At 38.7% G+C, this 25,258-nt stretch overlaps 1 protein-coding gene across 5 annotated transcripts in view; it reads left to right on the top strand.

The window, feature by feature from the left end:
* The window catches only part of STXBP6 (syntaxin binding protein 6), a 93,417-nt gene that overhangs the window by 62,603 nt on the left and 5,556 nt on the right, over positions 1–25,258 (top strand). For all 5 annotated transcript variants that reach the window (XR_014549707.1, XR_014549708.1, XR_014549709.1 and 2 more), the window contains exons 3-5: positions 3,747–3,877; positions 5,862–6,027; positions 21,987–22,144. Coding sequence is in view for 2 of the 5 variants with exons in the window: in XM_083620910.1 (XP_083477036.1) it covers positions 3,747–3,877; positions 5,862–6,027; positions 21,987–22,144 (455 nt within the window). In the remaining 3 variants the exon portion in view is untranslated. The remainder of the gene's footprint in view (positions 1–3,746; positions 3,878–5,861; positions 6,028–21,986; positions 22,145–25,258) is intronic.

Here is a 25,258-nt window from a genome sequence, read left to right as displayed (position 1 = left end):
CTTTTAAGCAACCAAGTAGTGGGCTGATTTCTTTGTACACATGGAAAATGGAATACAGACATAACTGTAGTCTTGATGTTTCACCCCCAGTGGGGAAGTTTCCCTCATTTCACAGTTCAGCCGAAAAGTCTTTTGGCAGCTAAAATGTAAACAATTGTGTAGTAATTATTTCCTTCTTATAACAGCTCTGAGACATCAAACACTTAATTCTATGCATCAGTTCACATTTTGATGCCTTCAGCAGTTTATAAATATATAGATGGCTTTTCCAGAGAAGCAATCAAGCTGTTTGTCAAAAGATTTCTGATTACCAAAAGAATTTTACAGTTCGACATTGCTGGCTGTTTAATTTTCAACCATCTTTGTATTTGAACTTCTTGGCATTGGCTTGGGTCCAAAGAACACGTGGGCTAGTTTGCCACTCACAAGGAAGCCTTTCGACTTGTGTGCCTCAGAGAGCAGGCCCCAAGCTGCTAAAGCTTTAGAAATATATTAAGAAACTTATAGATAAAAATAAGAATATGAAGCACTTCTAGGTGTGTTTGTTTATTTTAATTGGCTTCACTGTGGGAATAAAGTCTGTGTTGTGCTTTTCCGATTGTTCTGTCAGTGCAAGCTTTTTGATTTGCCAGGTCAAATGATCTCCCCTCTTACTCCTCCCCACCCCCCAATCTTGCTATTCTGGAAGGCTTCTCCTGAACCTCTCCCCGTCACCTGAGCCTATTTGTGGGAGGTGCAGGGCAGAGAAGAGGGAGGGAAATCTCTGTTGCACAAGCAGAAGTCCTTTCACAGGGCTTTTGCTGATGGGTATTATTAGTTGAATCCCATCTGTGTAGTTTCTGCCCATCTCACGACAGATTCATAAGTTGAGCAAGGCTTGCTACGCACCTGAAATACGTGGGGCAGCAACTAAGCATCAGAGAAGATAATCCAAGTCATTCCTAAAGAACACTTTCTTTCATCCTGATTTTAAGGATATGGTTTCTGAACATGACAATATATTGAACTTCTTAAGAACGGTGAAAAGCTCCTCCAGTGCCTTTGGGAAAGCCTCTTTTCTCATTTCTTGCCCAAATCAGGCAGTGTTAAATCAGCCTAAAATATATTTCTTCTGCTCAATATGAAGATCCAATTACTTGTGTGTTAGTAAAACCTAACCTTGTGTTTAAACCGCTGATGACGTCTAGCTGTTACAAGTGTTCTGGGAAGAAACTTTCAGAATTGTACACTTAAAGCAATTTATATTCTCTCTTAATACATGCAAACATCTAGGACCCTGATTTCTTGCAGGCATGTCCTACCCACTGAATAATGAATATGATCACCCCTACTGATTGATTTCAATCTTGAGCATGTTTTCATTTTTCTTTATTAATTCATTTAGAAGATAATCCCAAATATGGAGTTACGCTTGGCTGTTCACTGCTGGCTATCTACCACCAGAAATAGATATCCAGCAATATAGTTTTGTATAAATTATTCTTGATAAACAGAAAGCAATACAACTGACGAAGATAGCTATCTGTTAAATGGAACAAAGTAATCTGATAACCATATCAGAAGGACAAAATGTCTAGTGAGATTGCAATCTTCAGTTCCTACTCAGCTGCACCAGCAAAGACATTTTTTTTAATAACCTGATACCAATCTGAAGCCCGCTTCTAATATGCATAAACTTTTTTGTTCTACCAAATAATTAATATAGAACTAATCCCTCTTATCTGATTGATGTTGGAGCAGTAAAATGGTGATTACTCAGTGCCTTATTACTGACCTGCATTTAAATTGCTTTGATAAGCATACTTTGATCAAAGAATAGAGACTTGGGATTTTGAGTGTATTTAAAAACTAGCATACTTTAAAGTATGACTATTATTTTAGTATGCTACTGGTATTCTTATAGGGTTGTTGTAAAAATAATAATTAAAATGAAAACAAAAAGCACAGTAAGTCAATTGAAGTATTTCTGTTGCTATTACATGCACGGGGAAAATATTTGTAGATCGAGAAAACGAGTCCGTAACAGGATTATAGTGAAAGTCCAGCAACGTTAAATAATCAAGCTGTTTCGTATCAGTACTAAAAGCATAGCCATTCAAACAGTCCAGCAATTTAATGGCATTTAGTAGGATAGATAATAAAGGATTTAATCAAGTACTAATCCAGCCTACAGACAAATTAAATTGGTGCATAATATTTTAGATTCAGTGAGGAAAGTGTATGTAAATCAAATTACACCCAAGCACTCTTCTGGAGCATAATATGTCGATAGACCAGGTCACTATCATATTGTTTTGTTTTATGTTTATTAAGCAAATGGCTTGTAAAGGGTTCTTCAAAATATACATGATTTTCCTGAAGAAAACAGATCATGATCATTGAGTCATAATGAAGTAGACTCAGTTTTCTGCACTGCCTTTCCTCATTTATACAAGGCAGCTTAAAAAAACAACAGCTTCATGCAGACAAGGTCAAGCTATGGGCAGTATCCATCAAAGTAGTTCCATTAGCAAAAGGATTTCTAACTGTGCAACAGAACAATCCCCTCTTTCCTCTCCCTGCATGCCCCCTAAATGCACTCTGGGGTTCCCGCCAACCCTCTGGACCAGATTTAGAGAAGGCCTGGGAGACCCATGGGGAGAGGAGAGAGAATGCAAACTCCTTTACACAAATGGAAATCCTTGCAATAACAGAATTACTCATTGGAAACCAACCAATAAAAGCCAGCCACAAATGTTTTATTTTTTTCTTTTAAAAAAATCTGCACCATAAATCAGAATTAAAAATCAGACTACATAGCCAGGGAGACATGCAATAAATCCAACCTCTAAAGGAGGGGTGTGGGAACCTCAGGCCCATGTATATCTCAAGGTCAAAGATGAATTGAATTAGCCAGCAATTGCAAAATAAAACATCACATGGGACAAGAACATTCAAAATTATTTTGAAGAAACTGCAGCAGTATATTCATTATATTGTCATTAAAATTGTGAGCCTTTAATCTTATCTGTAAGTGCTGTATATACTACTTGTCTTAAGACATTAAAAGGTTTATACTCCTTTTTGACAATGCCATTCCCTGTGAGAAATGAAACAACAAAAAATAAAAATAATCCATGCACCACACACACACCTTTTGCATGAATATACATTTCAGTATAAGTGTCGAAAGCAACATTTCCTTATTTGAAAAGCTGTTTGTTGCTGAAGAAACAAAAGTACGCATTTGAAATATCCTCTTCCATGTGCAAAAATACTCGTGAACAGTTCAAACCTCTTTGGATCCAGTCATGGTAAATGCATCAGGTTCTTGGGGCCTTCTCTGATGCATCAGAGCAGTATGAGCAAACTGGATTTTGTACTTGCAATACACCCACAAACTCAAGTCTAGTGCAGGTAGTGTGGTACCCTGGCTGTGGGTGATGGGAGTTATAGTCCAAACATCAGGAGGGCACCAGGTTGAAGAAGTCTCTGCTGGAAGTAGGATTAGGCTTTTTGTAGGAGAATAACCACACTGCTTGCTGTTCAGCGGCCAGGACTCTGGTTACTTTATTTTGAAGTTGCCTAAAATAGGTTGAGGTCATTCTTGCAACAGGGGTGTGAGGAACAGGAATCTAGGTTTAAATATGTTGAGGCACGCTTGTCATGATTTATTGGAAACTGTCAGGTCTGTAAACAAGCCTGCTTGCAGTGATAGAAACCCTTCTGTATGCTTAAACATGGATTTCTTTGTGTTATGTGTACAGTGACGAACAAGAAACCTGCACAGGCATCTATTACAAAAGTCAAACAGTTTGGAGGTTCCGCATCTTTTGTCCGAAGGTCGCAGTGGACGCTTGAACAACTTCGCCAGGTTAACGGAATAGACCCTCATAAGGTGAGTAGTGACTTGTTCCCATTTAGTGATATTCTGTTTGTGTGATGCTTCATATCTTTTATTCTTCCTGTTTTCCAAAAGAAAAATTCACCCATTTGATATTTTTTTAAAAAAGAAAACCATGTCTTGTCTTGGATGCTTTTTAAGTGCAGCCGTTTAGGACCTTAGGTATCGATTCCAAATGCTTTGATTTCCTTCGTAAACCTTTCTAGATTTCATCACTTTTCTGTTTGTTCACCTCTGCTATTTTAGGAAAAAGAAGTGTTTGGAATCCCAGTGTGTGTGAATGAACTTATCCTTACCTTGTAGGCTTTCATGTTCTCTGCTGCTGCTAACCTCCTCTTGTAATAATCTGAACCACTATTTTGCCCCAGTGTTGCATTGGGAATTTAATTCATATATCCAGGCAAGAAAACTAGTCCTCTTAACTAAACATATATCTTTATCGTAAATAATGCTAGAACCAGTCCAAAATAATTAAAAACTATAGATTTCAGTAAGGTGTACCATTTTTAACCCTCATTCTTCCTGCTGTCTCTTTTCTTTGTACAGTGGTGCCTTGGTTTACAACCATAATCCGTTCCGGGGGTCCGTTCGTAAACCAAAAAAGGTTGTAACCCAAGGTGCACTTTCGCCAATGGGGCCTCCAAAAATTTTTTGTTTGTAATCCAAAAAAAGGTTGCAAACCAGGACACACACTTCCGGTTTTGACGTGTTTGTAATCCAAAACGTATGCAAACCAAGACATATGCAAACCAAGGTACCACCGTACATGGGAGACAAAATGATGTCTGACCCCATGCGTACTAGAGAGTGATTATCCTGCTGATAGCATGCTAGAGGCACAGATAGGACCATCTACACTGGCCCAATGTGGCACCTGATGATGGATCACACTACTGTAGCTTGACAAATGGCCATCTCAGAACCAGATTGATTCAGTGACCTAGATTGCATGCAGCATTCAACCACAGTTCAAAACAGGGATAGTCAATGTTGTACCCTCCAGGTGTTGTCAGATTTCAGTCCCCATCATCCCTTGCCATTGGCCATGCTCGCTGGGGCTGATAGGAATTATACTCCAATAACATCTAGAAGGCACCACATTGGGTACCTCTGATTTAGAATTAATTGTTGTTTTTTTCTCCATGGCTGACCGTGCCATGTGAAGGAAGGAGGGAAGAAACAACAATTGTATTTGCCTTGATGTGTGATCCTGAAATCCTGGTTTGCTTCTGGCTAAGATTCGTTCTTGGCTTTAGCATTCATGACTTGTTTGGAGAAAACAAACGACAAGTCAGGTTTACACTCTTAAGTCAGACTCTAACTCATTTCATCGGCTGTACGGTGGTACCTCGGGTTACAGGCACTTCAGGTTACGTGTTTTCGGGTAGCGCACCGCGCCAAACCCGGAAGTACCGGAATGGGTTACTTCCGGGTTTTGGTGTATGTGTGGGAGCGCTGAATCAGACCCGCATGCGCGCAGACGTGACACCGCAAGTTGAGAACGTGCCTCCCGCACGGATCACATTCGCAACCCAAGGTTCCACTGTACATCACAATCAAGAGCAGGGAAAGAGCAAAGCACTTGTGAGCATTATTTTTATTCCATACGATTTATATACCATTTGATTGCTAAACTGTGATTTAATCAGGGGGTTGTTTGTTTTTTCAAAATATGGCTTAACTGTAGGTGTGAGCTGGTGTTTGACTCTTCGTATTAAATGGGAGTGGATTCAGCCAGGTTAAACAACCTCATGACATCTGCTGCTGAATTTCCTTTAGCAATTTTGCTGACTCTTGCAGTAGTTCTAGTCATGATATTCTACATTATAATATGGAATTGCATACATGACATACATTTTCAAAAGTTGCAAGAAACTGGGCTATATATAATCACTGTACATCATTTTCTTTAACATTTGCTTTGGTTTTTTTTTTAAATATATCATTTCTCCTGTAATTCTAATATTATTCCTTCTAGGATTCCCCAGAATTTGATTTACTATTTGAAAATGCTTTTGACCAATGGGTAGCAAGCACAGCCTCTGAAAAATGTACATTCTTTCAAATTCTCCATCATACCTGTCAGCGGTACCTTACAGACAAAAAGCCAGAATTTATTAATTGCCAGTCTAAAATTATTGGAGGTAAGTCTTTGTGTTTTGATTTGAATGGGTGGCTCAGCTCATTTCAGATCATTATACTAATGAATTCTTCTAATGTTTTATGCCTAAAAATCTGCAGTGGCTGAGGCAATCCGTCTGGGTTTCAGTGATAGTTGTAAATATAGCCGTTTACATGAAATTATCAAAATCTGAACCAAATAAAAGCTTTTATAAGTTGATCTGATGGGTCTTAAGCCTAGATTTCCCAGATTTCTAGCTACTTGTGTGTAGTACCTCTTGTTTCAAAACTGCAATTTACCTTGGAAGAAATATTTCCTATATAATTATTTCTTTCCTGGCTTTAATCTGTGGTGCTTTAGTGCATGAGGATACTGCCTCCAGTTCGTGTCTTACTTCTTCCAGATATTGATTTAAAAGGCTGAAAATTTAATTCCTTTCTCTGCTGATTTTGTTCTTTCCCATTTAGCAAACATTGATTTTGCCAGTGTTTCTTAAAGAGCTAAATTAGAATAGGTGTTGTCGAACAATAGCCACTTTCATTTATGCACTGCTTTATTATGCCAAAACATCTTCGTTTATGTACCAGCCTTATTGATGACAGCAGAGCATGCAAGTGCAGCCGTGCATGTTGTTGCTTCAGATAACAGAAATATGTGTGTTACTCTCCCAGGGTTTGTGATAGATGTGTTCCAATATCTTCTGGTTGTTTCCAATGAAATCCCTTGTAGTCAGATTTGCTAGCTGTTAACTGATTGAATTGGCCATTGAAGTCTTTAAAGCAGCTGGAGAAAAACATGCCACCCATAAACTTCTGCACCAAGTTTACTTTTTATTTGCTATCTCCTAGTCACCAAAGAGAATCTGGAAGCACAATTGAAAACTGCTCCAGAGCTGCTTGTCATTTAAGATCAACTGAACTTCAGAGATCCAAAATGACATACAGTCATACCTCGGGTTGAAGTAGCTTCAGGTTGAGCGTTTTCAGGTTGCGTTCCGGCAACCTGGAAGTAACAGAACGGGTTACTTCGGGGTTTCGCCACATGCGCAGACGCTCAAAATGACGTCACGTGCATGCGCAGAAGCGGCGACATGCGCAGACGCACAGACGCGGGTTGCTTTCTGCTCAAGATGCAAATGGGGCTCCGGAACGGATCCCATTCGCATCCAGAGGTACCACTGTACTTGGTAATGCATTATATAGTTTAATTTTTCTTGTTAAAGGTATGGTGGTAAAGAAAGATGTAAATTGACTAAGTAAATTTTATGTGAAAATAGTTTTGGAAAACTGCTATAATGGAGTATATGGAAACTCAGCTAGGGGGATTTGAGGAAGTCATTTAACAATGTTAAGAAAAGTGGAATCATTATAGCAAGGATAAATGTTTGTTTGCTTGCTTTTGATGTTTTTTGTTTGTTATAAATTGGAAAACTAATTAAAAAAATTTGGGGAAAAAAAGGTACAGTGGTACCTCGGTTTTCAGATGCCTCCATAGTCGGAACTTGAACAATGAAAACCCGGAAGTAAATGTCTCGGCTTTTGAACGTGCCTCCAAAGTCGAACAGGAAACGTGGCTTCCGTTTTGAGGCTTCCACTTTCAGTGTTCAGTTTTCGAACGTTGCAGTACTTGAACGGATTACATTCAAGAACCGAGGTACCACTGTATTATCAATAGGAAATGCTTCTTTAAATCCATGTGACCAGAAAAATTAGGAATATTTGGTGGTGATGGTACTGCTATGGTTAGCCTATTATTCATGGTCATTTTTGTACACAAGGTCTCTGTTAAAGAACTTCTTAATGCTTATCTCTAGAATTGTGGGAAGCAAAGGGAAAGGATGGTTGGATTGAATTATACTAAATAATTGGCTTCCTGGGTTTCACTTGATGCCAACTATCCAGGGCAAGTACTAGATCCACCAAAGGTCCAGTGCCCTTCATGCCTTCTTCCTTGCTCAAGTGAAAGGCCATGGGCACAAATACACACTGGAGCTTCAAACACAAGGAAGTAGCATTGGCATCTACGTTGAGAAATTAGCCTTTAGTGACATCATTCTGGAGCAGGATCTTTTGTGCCTCCTCATTTCCTCTTAACAATGCTTTTGGCATGTAACATAATATGGGCAATATCAGTTCCAGAACTGCAATGCATACTTCTTAAACATGGTCTTTTGTTCTTTTCTGTGTTTTTGGTTTCTATGGAAGCCGCCCAGAGTGGCTGGGGAGGCCCAGCCAGATGGGCGGGGTATAAATAATAAATTATTGTTATTATTATTATTATTATTATTATTATTATTATTATTATTATTATTATTTTCCATAATATTACATTAGATTAAGTGGAAAGTTGATAAAGAAATGGGAGGGAATGGTAATAAATGGGTGATAAAAGGGGTGGTAGAATGTGTAGGAAGGTTTTGGCTTGATTTTTGTATTTTGATGTCAGAAATTATGTTGAAAGCTGAGGCACAGGGATTTGCCCTTTAACTTGTACTGAGAAGACAGAATTCATTCAGTTTTTCTGCTCTCTATAGTATCCTCCTCTAGCACATAGTTGAGTCCCTTATCATCCAGAGTTCCAGCTGCTTCCCTAGCCAATAGGTCTGATGGACAGACCTGGGGGTCATCCTCCTGGAGACCCTGTAGCCAATCATGGCAGAGTGGTAAAACAACAAATCAGGAATGGGTAGAGAGTAAAAAGGTAGAATTTGACAGTTTAAAGGGCCAGTGATTCCTGGCTAGAGAAGCAGCTGGGAGGTTAGAGGTTTGTTAGGCAGGACACATTGGTTTAACTCGGGAAAGGAAGAGATCCTTGAACGGGGCTAGAGGTGGTTTTTTTTAGAAAGAATTTGATTTATTGGAAATAAGTAAAGTTCTTAATTGCATCTGTATAATTAAGTACTGTACCTTTACTAGCAAAACCACTAAGCTTTATCCCTCATAGAGTGAGTACTTTACAGTTTTGTTCCCATCATGCCCTCATCTTTATTTTTCCCCCAGTTCAGGAAATAAATGGTCATAGGACACCCACAACACTAAGAGTCCTTGTTGCTGAATTGTAGTAAACAGTTCCTCGGGCACAGAATCTATTAATTCAGATTTGTTTCTGATAGGGATTGTCTTAAGTTTAATTCACTGAGGCCCAGTAACATGACCTCGCTCCCTCCTTTACTAAGGGAGCTTGCCACAGTTAGCCTTCTTGGTTTTAGCAATGTGCTCCTCAAATGCATTTTTAGTGTCCCTTATTATATGATTGCACATATTTTGCCTAGAAATGGTATGCATGTGCAGTTAGATTGTTTTTAAATTAGGAAATGAGAAGGCAGTCTTCTTATTTAATGAGCCATTACCTGGTGTGTAGACCTTTGGAAACCATCCCGGTGTACACATTGATTTACTGAGTGGCCCTGGCAAAGCCACAGTTTGTCAGCCTCTACTCACTATCTGCAATAGGGATGTTATGACTTATGATATAAAGCACTTGACAAATTGAAGTGCTATATAAATCCCTAAATAGATAGACCATTAAGTTGTGAGCATTGCAGGCTCAGGAGGCCCTGCCAAGACATCTCTCGTGGCACCAACAAGATAAGATTTCACAGACTTTGCTTACAATTGTTTGGTGCTCAAAAGCAACATTTTCTGGTTTAGGAAATTTCTGCAGTAAAGCAGCTATTTTCTTCCTCCTCTTGACTTGAGGCTTGGTGTTGAAGAAGGTGCATATCTGCTTGAAATGCAGTAGCCTTTAAAAATGTAACTTTTCCTCTGCAACGGAGCATTGATTATTAAATAAAAGAGCAAAATTGTTATCTGCCCATATTGTTGTAGATGGTTGCTTAGCTGTCAAGAAAAAAAATCATCCTAGTTTTGAACTTTGCCTAAAATGTTGGAAATTGTACTAAGGGAGTTGCTGCAAAATAGAAATTAAAACTTATTTGAAGTATGTCAAATAATGGTGTTATCCAGTAGATCCACTTAAGTATTGATTTCAGTGGGTCTAGCCTGAGTACGATGTAGTTGGATATCTCTCATCATGGATTTCTGACACCAACATTGTGGCTTCCCTCTTGCTGCTTACATTTTAGGGCTCTGTGAAACTGGATAACATTGGTGATTATTCCCAAGGTGGATATGGATTGCTGTTAAAGCAATACCTTTGCTGGTTGCTGTTCAAGATATTTTTCTCTTGGCACATCTACCATATAAGTAGTTGGTGAGAATACAGCAAGACAGGAAAGTTAGCAGCAAGGCCCACATATATCACACCAGACTCTAAACTGAAATACTGCTTTTTCATTATTTGCAGTATTTCATCCCATAGTAGTTTCAGGTTACTTACTCCTATCTGAGTACATTCCTGCATTCATTTTTAACTCAGAAATGAGCAAATCATTAAGCTTTTGCACATCTCTGAAGAAGAAAAAATGCAGTTATGGACTATTATAGTGATGGTTATTTAAGTTAAAAGCATGATACTAGTGTTGATTACTTGATTGTTATTTTTGTACCGTTCTGGATAACTTTAGGTCAAATTGGTGTAATCAATCATTTTACATTACTTCTGTTCTAAGAAAGCTGATATCTGTGCTATATTCTTAGAAGCTGATTTATTGTGGAAGGATGTTATAGCTCATTTGAGGAGACTGCCATTAAATCGTAGATGGTAAGAAAGGTTCTCATTCAACAATATTTTCGCCAGTAACTTAGTTTTATGCACTGCTATTTCAGCATTATTTTGCATAGCTTTCCCTAAGGTCCAAGAACTGTAGCTGATATTAAAACTGGCACAGCATCACTAGTAATTTTCCTCTCTCGTAGAAGAGGGTTTTATATCCAAAATACTCTATCAGCATATTCTGGGATGAATCCCTCAAATTTGGAAATGCCACTGTTACAGTCTGTAATGAAAGTCAAGAGCCTTTAATTCTTTCTGAACTTATGTCCTTGTTCTGCAGTAAAATATCTACTTTTAATTATTATTTTGGGCCCCTCAGTTTCTGAACATAACAAATCCCCCGATGTTTTCAAAGTGTACATTTCCCTAGAAAGCACCCAAAGCAACAATCCTACGTGTTTATAGGCAGATGTAAATCCCATTTGGTTCAATGAAGCTTATTCCCAAGCTGTTGTATCCCACAAAGCTCTACTCAAAGTAGACCCATTGAAATCAATGCACCTTATCCATGTCTATTAATTTCAGTAGGTCTATTCTGAGAATAGCTAACGTTTGATATAAGTGAAGGGCCCTTTCCAGAATAACTTACAGCTGTTGCCAGATCAACGTAAATCACATTGGGCAGTTCTGGAGTGCAAATTTATTTCCCTGAACTGGTTCTTTTTTTCTCTCCTTCAGCGTATGTTGCAACAAATTGCTTGTTGAATACAGGTGGTTTTGGGGGGTGGAAAACAGAATGTGGATTAACACCCACCTTCCAGCTTCATGACCTTGATTCAGATCAGGGACCCTGTGACTACTGTTCATTAAAAAGAGAGAGACAGAAATCCCAATCAGAAGTTGCATGGAGTTTGACCCAATTTCCTATTTACACTTGGATTGTTTCAGTAAAGGTAGCTAGCATGTGAGCTCCTGAAGAACACAGTTGCTGACATCTGCAGGCAAAGACTAGGACTGCAAAGTTTTTTAATGGAAGGCGGGTAGAAAAGTGAGAGAGCAAAGAACTGGGAGATGGTAATTGGGATTCAGCAGTGGGCTGCTCACTCTGCTTCCTGCTCCCAGGAGAACATCAGTTTTCCTACTAAATTGCAAGAACTCACTGGCTCAGACACTGAGAATTGAAAAAGCACACCTACCTTTGCTTCCTGTAACCTTTTTATCCTGGACAGCTGGCTGGAGTTACTAATGGATTATCCAATTCTATTTCCTTGGAGGATATTTTGCCACTGTGATAGTTAATGAGTCATTTGCTTTTCACCAGCCAAGTATTGGCTTAGATTAGCAAAGCATCCTATAAATAGCCCACATGGTGATGCTGATAGTTTCACAAAACACATTTTTTTAAAAATCCATTTGGATTTTAGATTCACCAGAACTTTCAAAAGTGCATACACACACGTTTGTTTTTTAATTTTTAAAGAAGAGCAGAAAATTTATTCTGCTAATCTTACATGAGTCTTGCTGTGTTCTGATCCAGGCAGACCAACATGCAAAGAAACTGAAAGCAAATCTTGAAGTTCCAATCCCATTAATGTGATAGAAGCAGAGTCTCACAGTGGATACCCTCTTTAGAGGAAACATCTCCTGCTTTGCACATTTGCTTGAGTTGCCACATCACCCCAGCAGGTGCCATTGTAGAAGAGGCATTCCCCAAACTGAAGAATTCAAGATCTGCTGACCTTTACAAAGTATTGCCTGAAACAGCCTATTTTGCACTGCTTCACTGCAAGGCTAGCAAGTTCTAGTTCCTTTCGCAGATAAATCACATTAAGAGGAGCTTCAGTGACCAGGGAGTGGAAACACATTTCTGCCACTTCTCACAGCACAAGGTACACCTCTAGCCCTGTCTGTAGTAGTAGTAGTAGTAGTAGTAGTAGTAGTAGTAGTAATTATTTTAATATATTTTATTTATTTATTTATTTATTTCTTACTTACTTACTTACTTACTTACTTACTTACTTACTTACTTATACCCCACCAATCTGGCTGGGTCTCCCCAGCCACTCTGGGTGGCTTCCAACAAGAGATTAAAAATACATTAAAATATATAGATATAGATATTCATGTCCGTGTTAACATCCCTTATTTTTGTAAGTTCTGAGTCGTCCCCCACTGTTGGCCAAAAGGGGCAAAATATCTCACAGGAGAGCTGTCTATACAGAAACAGTTTCTCAGCAAAATTTGCTTTCATGTTCATTGTAAAACTACCCTATCCTCTGATATTCAAGGAGGTTAAAGTGTTCATATAGCACTGCTACTTTAATTCAGACATTTGAGAAGCTTAGCTGATGAGGGTCAAGGCGATTTCCCCAAAGGAATGGGTATTTTATTTTCAACTTAGTTTGCTCTGGCAGATGCTAAGCAATGCATCCCACTGAAGCTTCCTTGTCAGAAGCTGAAATTTTTGCATCTCAGAGTTCATAAGTTTCATTGCTCTTCTCAGTAGCACAGAAAAGCACCTTGTTAGAAAGTGGTTAGGCAGTTTACCATGTTTTTTGTTTTCTTCCACGTACTAACTTAATGAACCAAAATGAATAATCTAAATATAGCTGTTGCCTTGTTGTTAGAGCTAAGAAGTGCTATCAGTTGCCATATTGTGGACATGTTTGTGTGGAGTCGTTGGAAACCAAAACAGGTGGAGACAGGAGCAGGGCCACACCCCCAAATCTCAGAAACAATATGGGGCCCAGGACTGCACATACATGCTAACCTGGTAACCTGTGCCTTCATTATCTCAATTCAGGCATTGCCTTTCCTGGTTAAGCAAATACCTGTGGGCAGGAGAGCAGAAAGAAGCATGCTGGCTTAGCCCTGGCTCTGTTGCCCTCCATGTTTTCAAAGGCGTCTGTCTGCAATGGGGGAAGCCTCTTGTACTCATGGAGATTTCTCATGTGATTTTCCATGAACTCTTATTTTCCAGAATTCTGAGCAGGACCTTTATTTAAGCCGGAACTAAACAGAACTTAGTTCCCTGCACCTCCCAGGTGGGCTCCATTGCCATTATAAAAGAACAAGGGAGGGGTTCATGGTGAGTTCCGGCACCTCTTTTTCTAGAAAAATAGCACTGGTTTTGAGCCGCTCAGAAGTCTCCATGTTCACAGGAGGCTTCCCCTGTTAGTCCTCCTTGAACTCGTGGGTGGAGATGGGATAGAGGGTAGTGTATTCTTTCTACTTCCCTCCAAAATGTATTTGTTTAACCAAGACATCAGTAGATGTCTGAATATAGATATTGGAATGAATGTTTCTACTGTGTAAATGCTACGGGCAAGAAGTGAGAGGTTAGAAAATAGTGTTTACTGAACTAGCCATTGTTTTCTCTCCCAACTTCTTTGCCACAGCTGTTTCAACCTCTCATTAATTTTTGACCAGGAATGCTCTGTGAAGTTTATCATCGGGGCAAATAATAAAGCACTGGCATGAAATGAGAATGCAGGCCTTGGTTGGATGATGGCATTATTTGGGTTCATGATATGGTGGTGGTTCCTTTATGCCCCACCCATCTGTTCACTCTCTCATTTCAACCTGCTGGCCTCCTTTGTTTATTTTGCCTAATTGGTTTTGGATATGGGGAATTTGTGTGTTTTTATTCATAAGAAAAGTTACATGTTCTTTCTCCAGGAAGGTGAGGAGACAAACTTAGAAAATATTGAAATGTTGAAGTAATGTCTTCATTTATCTAATGGCCACAGGTCTATGCAGAGTGCAGTCCTTTGTTTGCCTTCATAAGTGGGTATAAACACCCATTTCTCTGATTAAAGAGCTATATGTTAGGATTTATTCATATGGACTTTATTCAATTTTTATTCAACTTAGTCTTGTAAAACTTTCATCTGTGAGGAATACATTCAACCTTGTGTTTTATCATATTTTGTTCCTTCAATGCTATTGCTGCATCTTTCTTTAACCTTATTCAGATTTCTTCAGTAAAGGTTTTAAAGCTCTTCTTATTCTTGTCTCTGTCCTTCATTGATTCAGTCCTCTTTAGTATCTTTTTCACTGTAGTTTAGATAGCTATTGGCAATAGCCTGAACTCAGAACCATTCTTACTGTGTCCTTTTGAAGATCATAGGACTGTTTACAATATAAAAACACAAAAATGCATAGCATACGAAAGAGAAAGGGGGGAAAGACACATACACTGCAAATTTTTCAGAGCTATTACTGATAAAGCTGTCCTGAATAATTGGTTTCTATTAGTTTATTCCGATTATTTGTTGACCAGGTCTTTATTTTGACAATAAATAATCTAGGAGTCAGAATTCTAATATTTGAATTGTTAACCACATCATGAAAATGCCCAGGCAATACCTTTGGTGCTTAGAATATTAGTAATTACTTTCTGGAAATGGAGACCACTAAGATGTCCACTTATAAACGTAAGAAACCTTTAGTTATTATTATTACTATGAAAACATGGTTTGTAAACCTGTTTCATTATTTCAGTCCCTGTTGATGAGAGAAACATGGCATAGCTAGTGAAATGCCGTCTTGGGCATATGTGTTGGGTGTGTTGCTCTCATCCTCTCCAGCCCAGTCTCCAAGGCTTAGGCTCATTGTGAGAGGCAGGTGTGCACTTTTTGCAGGTCCTCTCTAAACTGCCTGATCAGCTGAGTGAGCCTTTGTTGTCTAGTTGACTCATGTAGGACTCAGACCTAAGTTTAAATGCCTGCTCAAGTACAGATCTGTTAGGTGGCCACTATCACTTGTCATTCAGCTTCTACCTCCAATCTAAAAAATGGGAATTAACCTGCCTTCCATGATCTACCTTCCTTACAAGTTTGCTGCAAAGGTAAACAAGCTTATAAATGAAAGTCCTATGTTCTCTTTGCATTATTGAGGGGTAATGTTAATTAAATTAATGGTTTAATACTCTAAATGTCATGACGCAGCATTGTAGCAGCTCTTTCCAAGAGTTACTGCCTGTGACATAGTCCCTCCTGAGTTCCACTGCAAGGAAGACAGAAAGGTGAGACAGCTACAGTGTGGTTTCAGTTGTGCGTAATTTTGTGGGAATTGCTGCTGTGCTACATGACTGTTCAGTGCAGGCAGTACTGAAGCACCTCTGCTCTTAAATTGTCTCTGAAATGTGTGCAGTGGAGAAAAAGAGAAACCTCCCTGTAGCCTTTATTGTTTGTACTACTTGGCTTGGGCTATTTGATACCTAGTGCAGAATTAATGAGAGAATGGCGGCACTGTGGAAGACTTGTCAGTTGATTCCACATTATGGAGGAAGAATGAATTAGGAATACAGCCAGTGTGTGTTTAAATGGCTCTACTTGAGCATCACTAATCAAATAATAGGGCTGCATATTAGGCCATATTATATGTCCCTATAAATGCATAATTTAATTGCTTACTTATTTAACAAAATTTATGTAACCTTTATTTAACAAAATTAGTACACGCAGTGACCATTTTGCGTGGGAGTTGCATAGTGTGGGTACATGGCTTGGCATTTTTCTGCATATACCCTGGCTGTTAGTTAGACCTTAGCCCTTCCTATCTTGCCAGATAATGCATTTCAGTATACATAGATTAAGTCTGTCTGGTTTTATCACCACTAGTTGGTCAACAGTTCTAATTCTACACCTGCCATATTAACATATGTGATTTTGTGGAATGGTGTCCTGTGTAGGAGCCTCGGGATAACCAAACTACTTCAGGATAGCTTAGTCTTATATGATCCACACACAAGGTACAGGCATGTGGTAAAATCAGCATCGGGTAAATAACAAAAAACTTTTCTTTAAAAACCATAAACACACTTGGTGCATTGATTAAATAAGCTAAGATTTAATGACACGCTTTCATGTTTCTCCTTGATGTCTTTCAGTCTGCACCCACAATTCTGTCTGTTAAGGACATTATCCGACTGTTAGCAACTGTTAGGTGTATGTTACCAGATATATAAATGAATAGCTAGGATGAAAATAGGATCTATATCGATCATTCAAGTTCAGTTAATTGTAATAGCTAAAAAGCAGTGTATGGTTTGTTTCTGTCAAGCTAATTTCACATTTCATGTAATATGCCATACAATTCCCCCGTTCCACATAGCTCAGTTAGCATTTATCTCTCAATTCATGTATGTCTCATTGGCTGCTCTCCTGTACACAGCTATACTGCTTAAATCCCTCTTAAGTCAATGGGAATCAATCAGCCTAACTGTACACTAGGTTGCTGCTTTCACCTTTATAATATTAAGCTGTTGAAGAAGAAGAAGAAGAAGAAGAAGAAGAAGAAGAAGAAGAAGAAGAAGAAGAGGAGTTTGGATTTGATATCCCGCCTTTCACTCCCTTTAAGGAGTCTCAAAGCGGCTAACATTCTCCTTTCCCTTCCTCCCCCATAACAAACACTCTGTGAGGTGAGTGGGGCTGAGAGACTTCAAAGAAGTGTGACTGGCCCAAGGTCACCCAGCAGCTGCATGTGGAGGAGCGGAGACGCGAACCCGGTTCCCCAGATTACGAGTCTACCGCTCTTAACCACTACACCACACTGGCACACATAAGGCTTACCATATGTGCAAAAGAGCCCATAGCATATAGTAAGCACTTTATTTTCCTTAAAAAACACATTTCAGAAGAGTGTACACTTGTTTCACCAAGTCTTATATCTCTTTCTGAGCTTAACTATTCTCTTGATGGATTGTGTGCCTTATTGTTCTCATTTGCATGTAACATTAAGCAATAGTTAATGCTAAGTTATAGTTAATAAACCATCATTAAAACCAAGGTATCTCACACAGTCACTCAAACCATGGTTTGTACATCACAGAACAGTTTCTTTCTCCTCCACTGTTGAATTTTAACCTGTTCTACACTAGTAGCTTTGGAGCAGTGACAGATCCTTAACCACAGTTAAGGAGAGAGGTCCAAGTTCACACATAATACTAAGCTATGGTTAATGTTAAGAAAAGTTTATAAACCGTGGCTTAATGTTAGATGATCAACTTTAACTTTAGTTAAATAAACCATGGCTTATAAGCTGTAGCTTATTGTAATGTGTGAACAAGGTCAGCGTAGCTGTTTATTAAACAAAACAGAAGTCTTCATAATATCCTAGTACTAGTAGAATGTGAGAGTTTTAAAGTTCATGTATAAGAACTTAAAAATATGTACACAAGGAAATGATTAATCCAATTTGCATTACAAAGCAAATAACCTACTGTGATAGACTGTTACATCTGATGATGCATAAACATTAAAGTGACTTTGCCAAATACAAGAAGTTTTAATTATGCTTGTGTAGATTCATGCAGATCAGCTTTTCTTATCTATACTGCTTATCTTTGTTTTGAAAACTACTTATCTGTTTCTTAGTTAAGAACTATGGTTTGAAGTTACAGTTTGGCCCATCATTAAGTATAACCATAGCACAGAAGACTGATTTGTACAACTCTGTAGGTTTCTTTCCATCCCTTCTGCTTTACCAAATGCATAGCAATATAATGTACATTCTTAATCTAACACCATGTTTTTCAGGACTAAATTTGAATTAGATTATATGTAAATATCTCTATCTGTCCTGATCATCTGTGCTGGATCGAAACTTCATTACATCAAAGTAAGCTATGTCATATCAGTACATGCTACACTGCCTATGAATTTGACACCATTTTTCCTAAAATGTGATTGCTCATCTGCCTTAAGCCATTAGCAGAGTAACTGCAATGTCTTAATATTGTGATTTGAGCTATGCAAGACTATTGAAAATAATTTAAGCCCCTGTAGTTAGAACAAACCCTTATTCGACCTACTTGTACTATTTATATGGTGGAGCATATGGCATCTTTACTTCCATTCATAATAATAGTACAACAAGAGCTGCAGCATTTAATCCTATTTTTTGTAGCTCAAGTTATGATTGCTTTCCTGAATAGTTGCATTTTCAGTCCAGAAATATTAAAAATTTCTCTAACTCTTATCTCCCCAGCAACACAAGTCACAGGAGAGCCCTGTGTATCTCCTCATAACTGTAATACTTTCCTTCCCTTTTAATTAGGTGGTGGTGGTGTTGTGCTATGTTTAGTTGCCAGTGTGTTGTGTTTAGGAAGTATAAAACCAGAAACTATCAGGCTTATACTCTCGCTTATACTTCCTTAAGTGAAGCTTATTCTATCATTCATGTTATGCAATCAGTTGATAAAAGATGGGCAGAATTTTGAGACCAGCTGAATATGTGAGCCCTTTTACAGTTAATTAGGTATTTACTAGAGCTGTAAGCTAAGATTTCAAATATTGATTAAACTGCTTAATCAGGAGAGACACCATCAGCCATCATCACTTTGCTGTTTGGTAGAAAGCTCTATCTCTGGAATTTTTCCTTGCTGTGCAGCTGTTAAAAACACAGAAATCAAAGAGACAAGTCAATTCTGTCTTTACACAGGTAAACTCTGTTCCTGCTTTGTGCACTGAAAAACTTGGAGTTCTTGGTTGCTGAAATCATTGCCGAGACCATATTTTTTGCAACTCCAAAAATGCTTATAAAATTCAAAGTCCCTAAGAAACATCCCTTTCCACACTTCATTTTGAAATACCATTTCTGCTACATAAATTTAATGATTGATAGCCCACTTTATTACAATACAACCATAAGAATTCCAATCTGGGACACTGTAGGAGCAAAGAAATGGACACTTCCTCCCTACTCTTTGGAAGTGAATTGGTAGGGTGTGAGCTGAAATGTTCAAGAATCAGTTGTAAGGCAATAAACAGATTTGCTAATGAGTGGACTTTTGGTTTAATAGCATAGAATCATAGAATCATAGAGTTGGAAGAGACCACAAGGGCCATCGAGTCCAACCCCCTGCCAAGCAGGAAACACCATCAGAGCACTCCTGACATATGGTTGTCAAGCCTCTGCTTAAAGACCTCCAAAGAAGGAGACTCCACCACACTCCTTGGCAGCAAATTCCACTGTCGAACAGCTCTTACTGTCAGGAAGTTCTTCCTAATGTTTAGGTGGAATCTTCTTTCTTGTAGTTTGGATCCATTGCTCCGTGTCCGCTTCTCTGGAGCAGCAGAAAACAACCTTTCTCCCTCTATGTGACATCCTTTTATATATTTGAACATGGCTATCATATCACCCCTTAACCTCCTCTTCTCCAGGCTAAACATGCCCAGCTCCCTTAGCCGTTCCTCATAAGGCATCGTTTCCAGGCCTTTGACCATTTTGGTTGCCCTCCTCTGGACACGTTCCAGTTTGTCAGTGTCCTTCTTGAACTGTGGTGCCCAGAACTGGACACAGTACTCCAGGTGAGGTCTGACCAGAGCAGAATACAGTGGCACTATTACTTCCCTTGATCTAGATACTATACTCCTATTGATCTAGATGCTATACTCCTATTGATGCAGCCCAGAATTCCATTGGCTTTTTTAGCTGCCGCGTCACACTGTTGGCTCATTTTGAAATGATTGTACTCATTTTGAAATGAGACACCAGTTCTCAAACTTGTTTTTATAGTAGTACCAAACTCCTGATCATACGCGTTTGATTTACAAATGAAACAGTCATCCAGAACCAACTTGCTGAGACAGTCATACACAAGCAGTGGGGTGGGGGCAAATAATAATAATGATTGTTTCCTGCTGACAAAATCAGTTGATTCTTCTTTTAAAACTACAAAGAGAGAGAGAGAGATTTGCTGATCAATTCCATTGCAAGACCATGGCCTTTCTCAGAAAAGTGTGGACAATTTCTAAATTCATTGCATTGTTAGACCACAAGCAATGCAAACACTTAATAATATATTTTCAATACCAAATACTTTATAACACTACAGGTATGGAATGTATGAACATCAAGCCATTGATCCTTATGTATGAATTCTATATTTTATGCCACTGGTGCATTCAAAATTACATCAGAAATTCAATTGTTTACCAAAGTATATATAGAGTTCTCACATTTTGAAAATTGACTTAGTTATCCAGTTGTCAGCTGAAGCAAAGCAGTCAATATTCACATCAAATGAATATCAGACCTGAGAGCAGAAAGTCAAGTACAGTGGTACCTCGGGTTAAGAACTTAATTCATTCTGGAGGTCTGTTCTTAACCTGAAACTGTTCTTAACCTGAAGCACCACTTTAGATAATGGGGCCTCCTGCTGCCGCTGTGCCGCCGCTGCACGATTTCTGTTCTCATCCTGAAGCAAAGTTCTTAACCCGAGGTAATATTTCTGGGTTAGCGGAGTCTGTAACCTGAGGCGTACGTAACCTGAAGCGTATGTAACCCGAGGTACCACTGTATCTAATCTACAGCTCAAACACTGGCAGAAAACCACACGTGCAACAATCACACCTCCAGACATTTTAGGCCACAACCCCCAATCATTCTCCACCGTGGGATATAACGGGCAGAGGCTGTGGAAGTTGAAGTCCAAACAAACTTGGAGGGCATCAGGTTTGGGGAAGATGTAAGCTGAGAAGAAAAAGAACATGTACCGTTCTCAGCTTCATAAAGTGATATTTTTCATCAGGTTTGTTTCAGCTTTAAAAAAAAAATCAAAAAGGTATTTGGGAACATGAGCATTTGTTTTATTTTTTTCTTTTGAGACTTAGGCTAGAATCCTATACCAAGTACCTGGGAGTAAGTCCCATCCAAGTCAGTTGGACTTCTCATCCAGACATGTATAGGATTTCTCTATTTATTCCAGGAAAAGATGGCAAAGCTCTGTTCTGTGAGTAGAACTCCACTCATGAGTCTCATAGGTTGAAGAACATTAACTCAGTGGTGGTTAATGCAGAAAGTCTCTGTTTCAATCCATGGCATTTCCAGGTAGAGCTAAAAAATGGTGCTGGATGAAGCACAGGAGAGTCATTGCTAGTCATTGTAGACCTGTAGTCCCTGACATCGGACAACCCTCCTAACATGTTGTGTGGGCAGGGAGAAAAGGAGAAAGAGTGTGTTTTGGTTTGGGACAATTTACCTGTGTTGGGGGGGGTGGCTTGCTTTCATTTGTGTACATGTGTGTCTTTTATTTTGTGTTGGTGTATGTGTAGGTGTTTTGCCCATTTTGGAGAGGATTTTGAGCATCATCAGCTGGGTATTCTGTGGTGCCTATGATTTCCAAATGTGTCCATGGGCCCAACAAGTGTGGGTCTCCTAGTGCAGGCAATATTGAGCCAATTGGAGCAATGGCCTAATAGAAGATAAATTCCTGTCTTCCTATGATCCAACCTTGTTTGTTTTATATCAGAGTTCTGATATTAGAAAATGTTGAGATACATTTGATCATGTCATTCGCAGTTCTCACGTAAGTTTTCCATTTTTGTTTCTAACAATTTATTATTTTTATTTTTATTTTAGGAAATAGCATATTACATTCAGCTGCAGACAGTGTAACCAGTGCAGTACAGAAGGCAAGTCAAGCTTTGAATGAGCGTGGTGAAAGGTTAGGTCGAGCAGAGGAAAAGACAGAGGATATGAAGAACAGTGCTCAGCAGTTTGCAGAAACTGCACACAAGGTATGAAATTAATAAAATACAGCTTAAGGAAAAGGACAAGAAATCCTTAATATGGTGATAACTTCTATGAGAAGCAGGTTGCTAGGAAACCCCTAATATTAAATATGCAACATTGTTTTCACATATTGTTGTCAACTGTTTAATCTCATCAAAAGGTACCAAACCCTTTTCAATAAATGCTGGCAAAGGGGGACATTCTGACCTGGTAAGTTAGCGCTGGCATTTGTTTGTTTGAAAAATATGCAGCCCACACTTCTAGTGCCTGCATATTGAGGTGGGGCAGGGATATTTTACAACAATTAAGTAAATCAAATAAAGCACAACATTCCATAAAATGATGTAATACAACAGAGATGGGTTCAACAGATACAAAAATATCAGTTAAAAAAATTATATACCCCAATAAAACACATGTTTGCTGGAATACAATAAGTTTTTACACTCTCTTGGAAGATTCTGAGGAAACCGAGAATATGGTGTGAAGGCTAATGTTCTACTATGTGCATTAACTAAACCTTCTCAGTAGTGGCACCCGCCCTATGGGTGATATCCAACTAAGGCTGCAATCCTAACTATGACTATTTAATTCAATATGGCTTACTCCCAGGTAAGTGGGGTTACCATGTCATACTCTGAATAGACCCAGAGAAGTCAATGCCAGTGAGATTTTTTATTATAAATAACAAACACAAACAATCCAAGTGTAAGTTAAAAAACACTAGTTTTCAGAGCTGCAAATTAACAAAACATACAATTATAAAGTTCCCCAGATATTTTAGATTTAAAAATCGCCATGACAGCCAACAGTTTTCATCAGACAAGCTTCTCACTGCTAGCATATACAAAGCAACCTCATAAATAACAAACTTATCTTTATCAGCCAGCAACCATCTAATTTTGAAATCACCTGTTTGACCTTCTAAAAAATTCTGGAATGAATAGAAGGATCTGCTCCTATGAAGGGCAATAAAGAACATAGTACACAGTATCTCCATATGACCTCATCCACTTCACAAAAATGGTCTTTTGTTGGCCTTTTAAAGAATGTACTGGTTAAATATTCTGTTGGCATGGTTTGAAAGCTGAGCAGAGTAACACATATCTAACAAGGGGGGGAAAGTCCCACAGATTGCAAGCAAAGTGTTGCATCAAACTATGCAGCAAGACCTGACAAAAAGGATATGAGGACTTGCATTTTCCATCTCCCATTTTGCTTTGTGATACAGTCAGGACCAGGAGTGGAATGTTGCCACCAGCAGTGCAAAATACATCCTTTGGATTGCATTGTAGCATTTTCCCTATTATACATTTACACTTAAGTCTTGTGCTGCCCTTGGTATTACTGTGGCTATTCCTTACATCTTCCATCATAAAAAGGAGCTTATATTTCTAACTGTGCCTACAAATACTCTTACTTTTTACCCGTAGAAGATGGGTGCTCACTTCACTGCATGTTTTTATGTTTAAGTTAATTTCGAACTGCTCCCATCACCCCCAGACACCACGTCGGTGAAGGCTGAAAGCCTTCTCTTAGAATATGATTAAAACAAAAGTGGCTATCTTGGTCTTTGAATCTTTATCAGTCTGGCTATCACTCGGCAACTTCCACTAACAAAGACTATCTGGACTATACATACATGCTTCTGTAAATGGAGTTGGAAGCAAATATAGACCATCCCTGACTACCCCAACAGCTTGTCTTCCCAGACTTTTGTTGCACTGCATCCATTCAGCCCAAGCACCTCCTGTCCTTGGGGCAAATCTCTTTTCAAACAAGCCTGATCTGTTAACCTTGCCTGTGATCTAGACTAGCAACCTCTGTCTTTCCTCACATAATTGGCTTCTTTGCTAAGCCTTCTGCTTTCCCTTAAACGCACTTCATAATGTTCTCAAGACTTGGTATCTCCTGTATTCACAGCCTTTCTCTCACACTCCTCTATTATTATATGCTACAAGGACTGACCATCACCTTTTCGTTTCATAATAAATATGGAATTGTAGGACATGTATGTGATGCAACATTCAAGAACTCTAGACAAGCTGGAACATGACTCTTCTTCCTTTTCTTTAAAAAGATATATATGAATATTTCAAGCATCGTATCACACCCCTAGAAACTACAGGAAAATCTTGAAACTTATTCCTTTAATCCTCATTTATTTATCCTGCATTTATGTTTTTCTGCAACATTCGGAACTGAATACTAATGAGCAATACTGAATTCCTGTGTTGCTTTCTCCCACTTTGAAAGTAGTGAAACAAACTAATTAATCTGGTTTGTGTTTACTTTTAAACTCTTTGAAGTGACTTCACAGAGTCATTGTTGCAAAGTCAATTATTTATACAAGTTGCTGGTTTATGTGCTTTGTTCCCAATACTAATCTGTGCCGTGCTTGAAATGTAAAATAATCCTGCACTGGCAAAAATCCTAACGATGACGTCTATTAATGTAAAAAAAGAAAGAAAGAAAGAAAGAAAGAAAGAAAGAAGATTTAAGTAAATATCTGTGTGCCTTTCAGCATCTTCATTTTTAAGGAACATTTCAGAATCAAGTCAAGGATCTCACTTAAAAGATGTAGCACAAATGCTGTGACATTTCGTCAGCTCCTGATATCACTATTAAAATGTTGTCATTAGATGGCTGAGGTGGTGTCCAGGAAGTGGCTATATGTCAAGTTAATTTCAGTATTAATAAGATGTGGGGAGATGCTTGCTAGCACATCACATGAAAAGGCTTTTCTGTGTGTATCCCAAAATAACCAGATATAAGTGCCAGTATGAGAGCTGATATTGAAAGATGCAGCTGTGTTCTTGTTACCTACTTTAAAATGTCTTGAGTATTGGGGGGGGGGAATCATTTATTGAAACCCAAGAGATTTGTTGCCAGTCACTGTTGCCAACAATAAACTAGATGGACTGGTGCTCTGTTAGCTTCCTATGACACAGGTTTGTTCAGTATTCATAAGGATAACTCAATAGGTCTGCGCTGGTTACCAATTTGCTACTGGGCCAAGTTCAAGGTATTACTATCAGCATATAAAGCCCTTAACAACTTGGGACCAGCCTTACCTGACATGCATCCACTCGACCGCTTCAGTCGGTGGAATTGGCACT

The sequence above is a fragment of the Podarcis filfolensis genome (genome assembly GCF_964270895.1).
Source record: "Podarcis filfolensis genome assembly, chromosome: 1".
Lineage (NCBI taxonomy): Eukaryota > Metazoa > Chordata > Lepidosauria > Squamata > Lacertidae > Podarcis > Podarcis filfolensis.
Note: the sequence above shows the minus strand (reverse complement) of the source record. Positions and strands in the feature narration are given on the sequence as shown.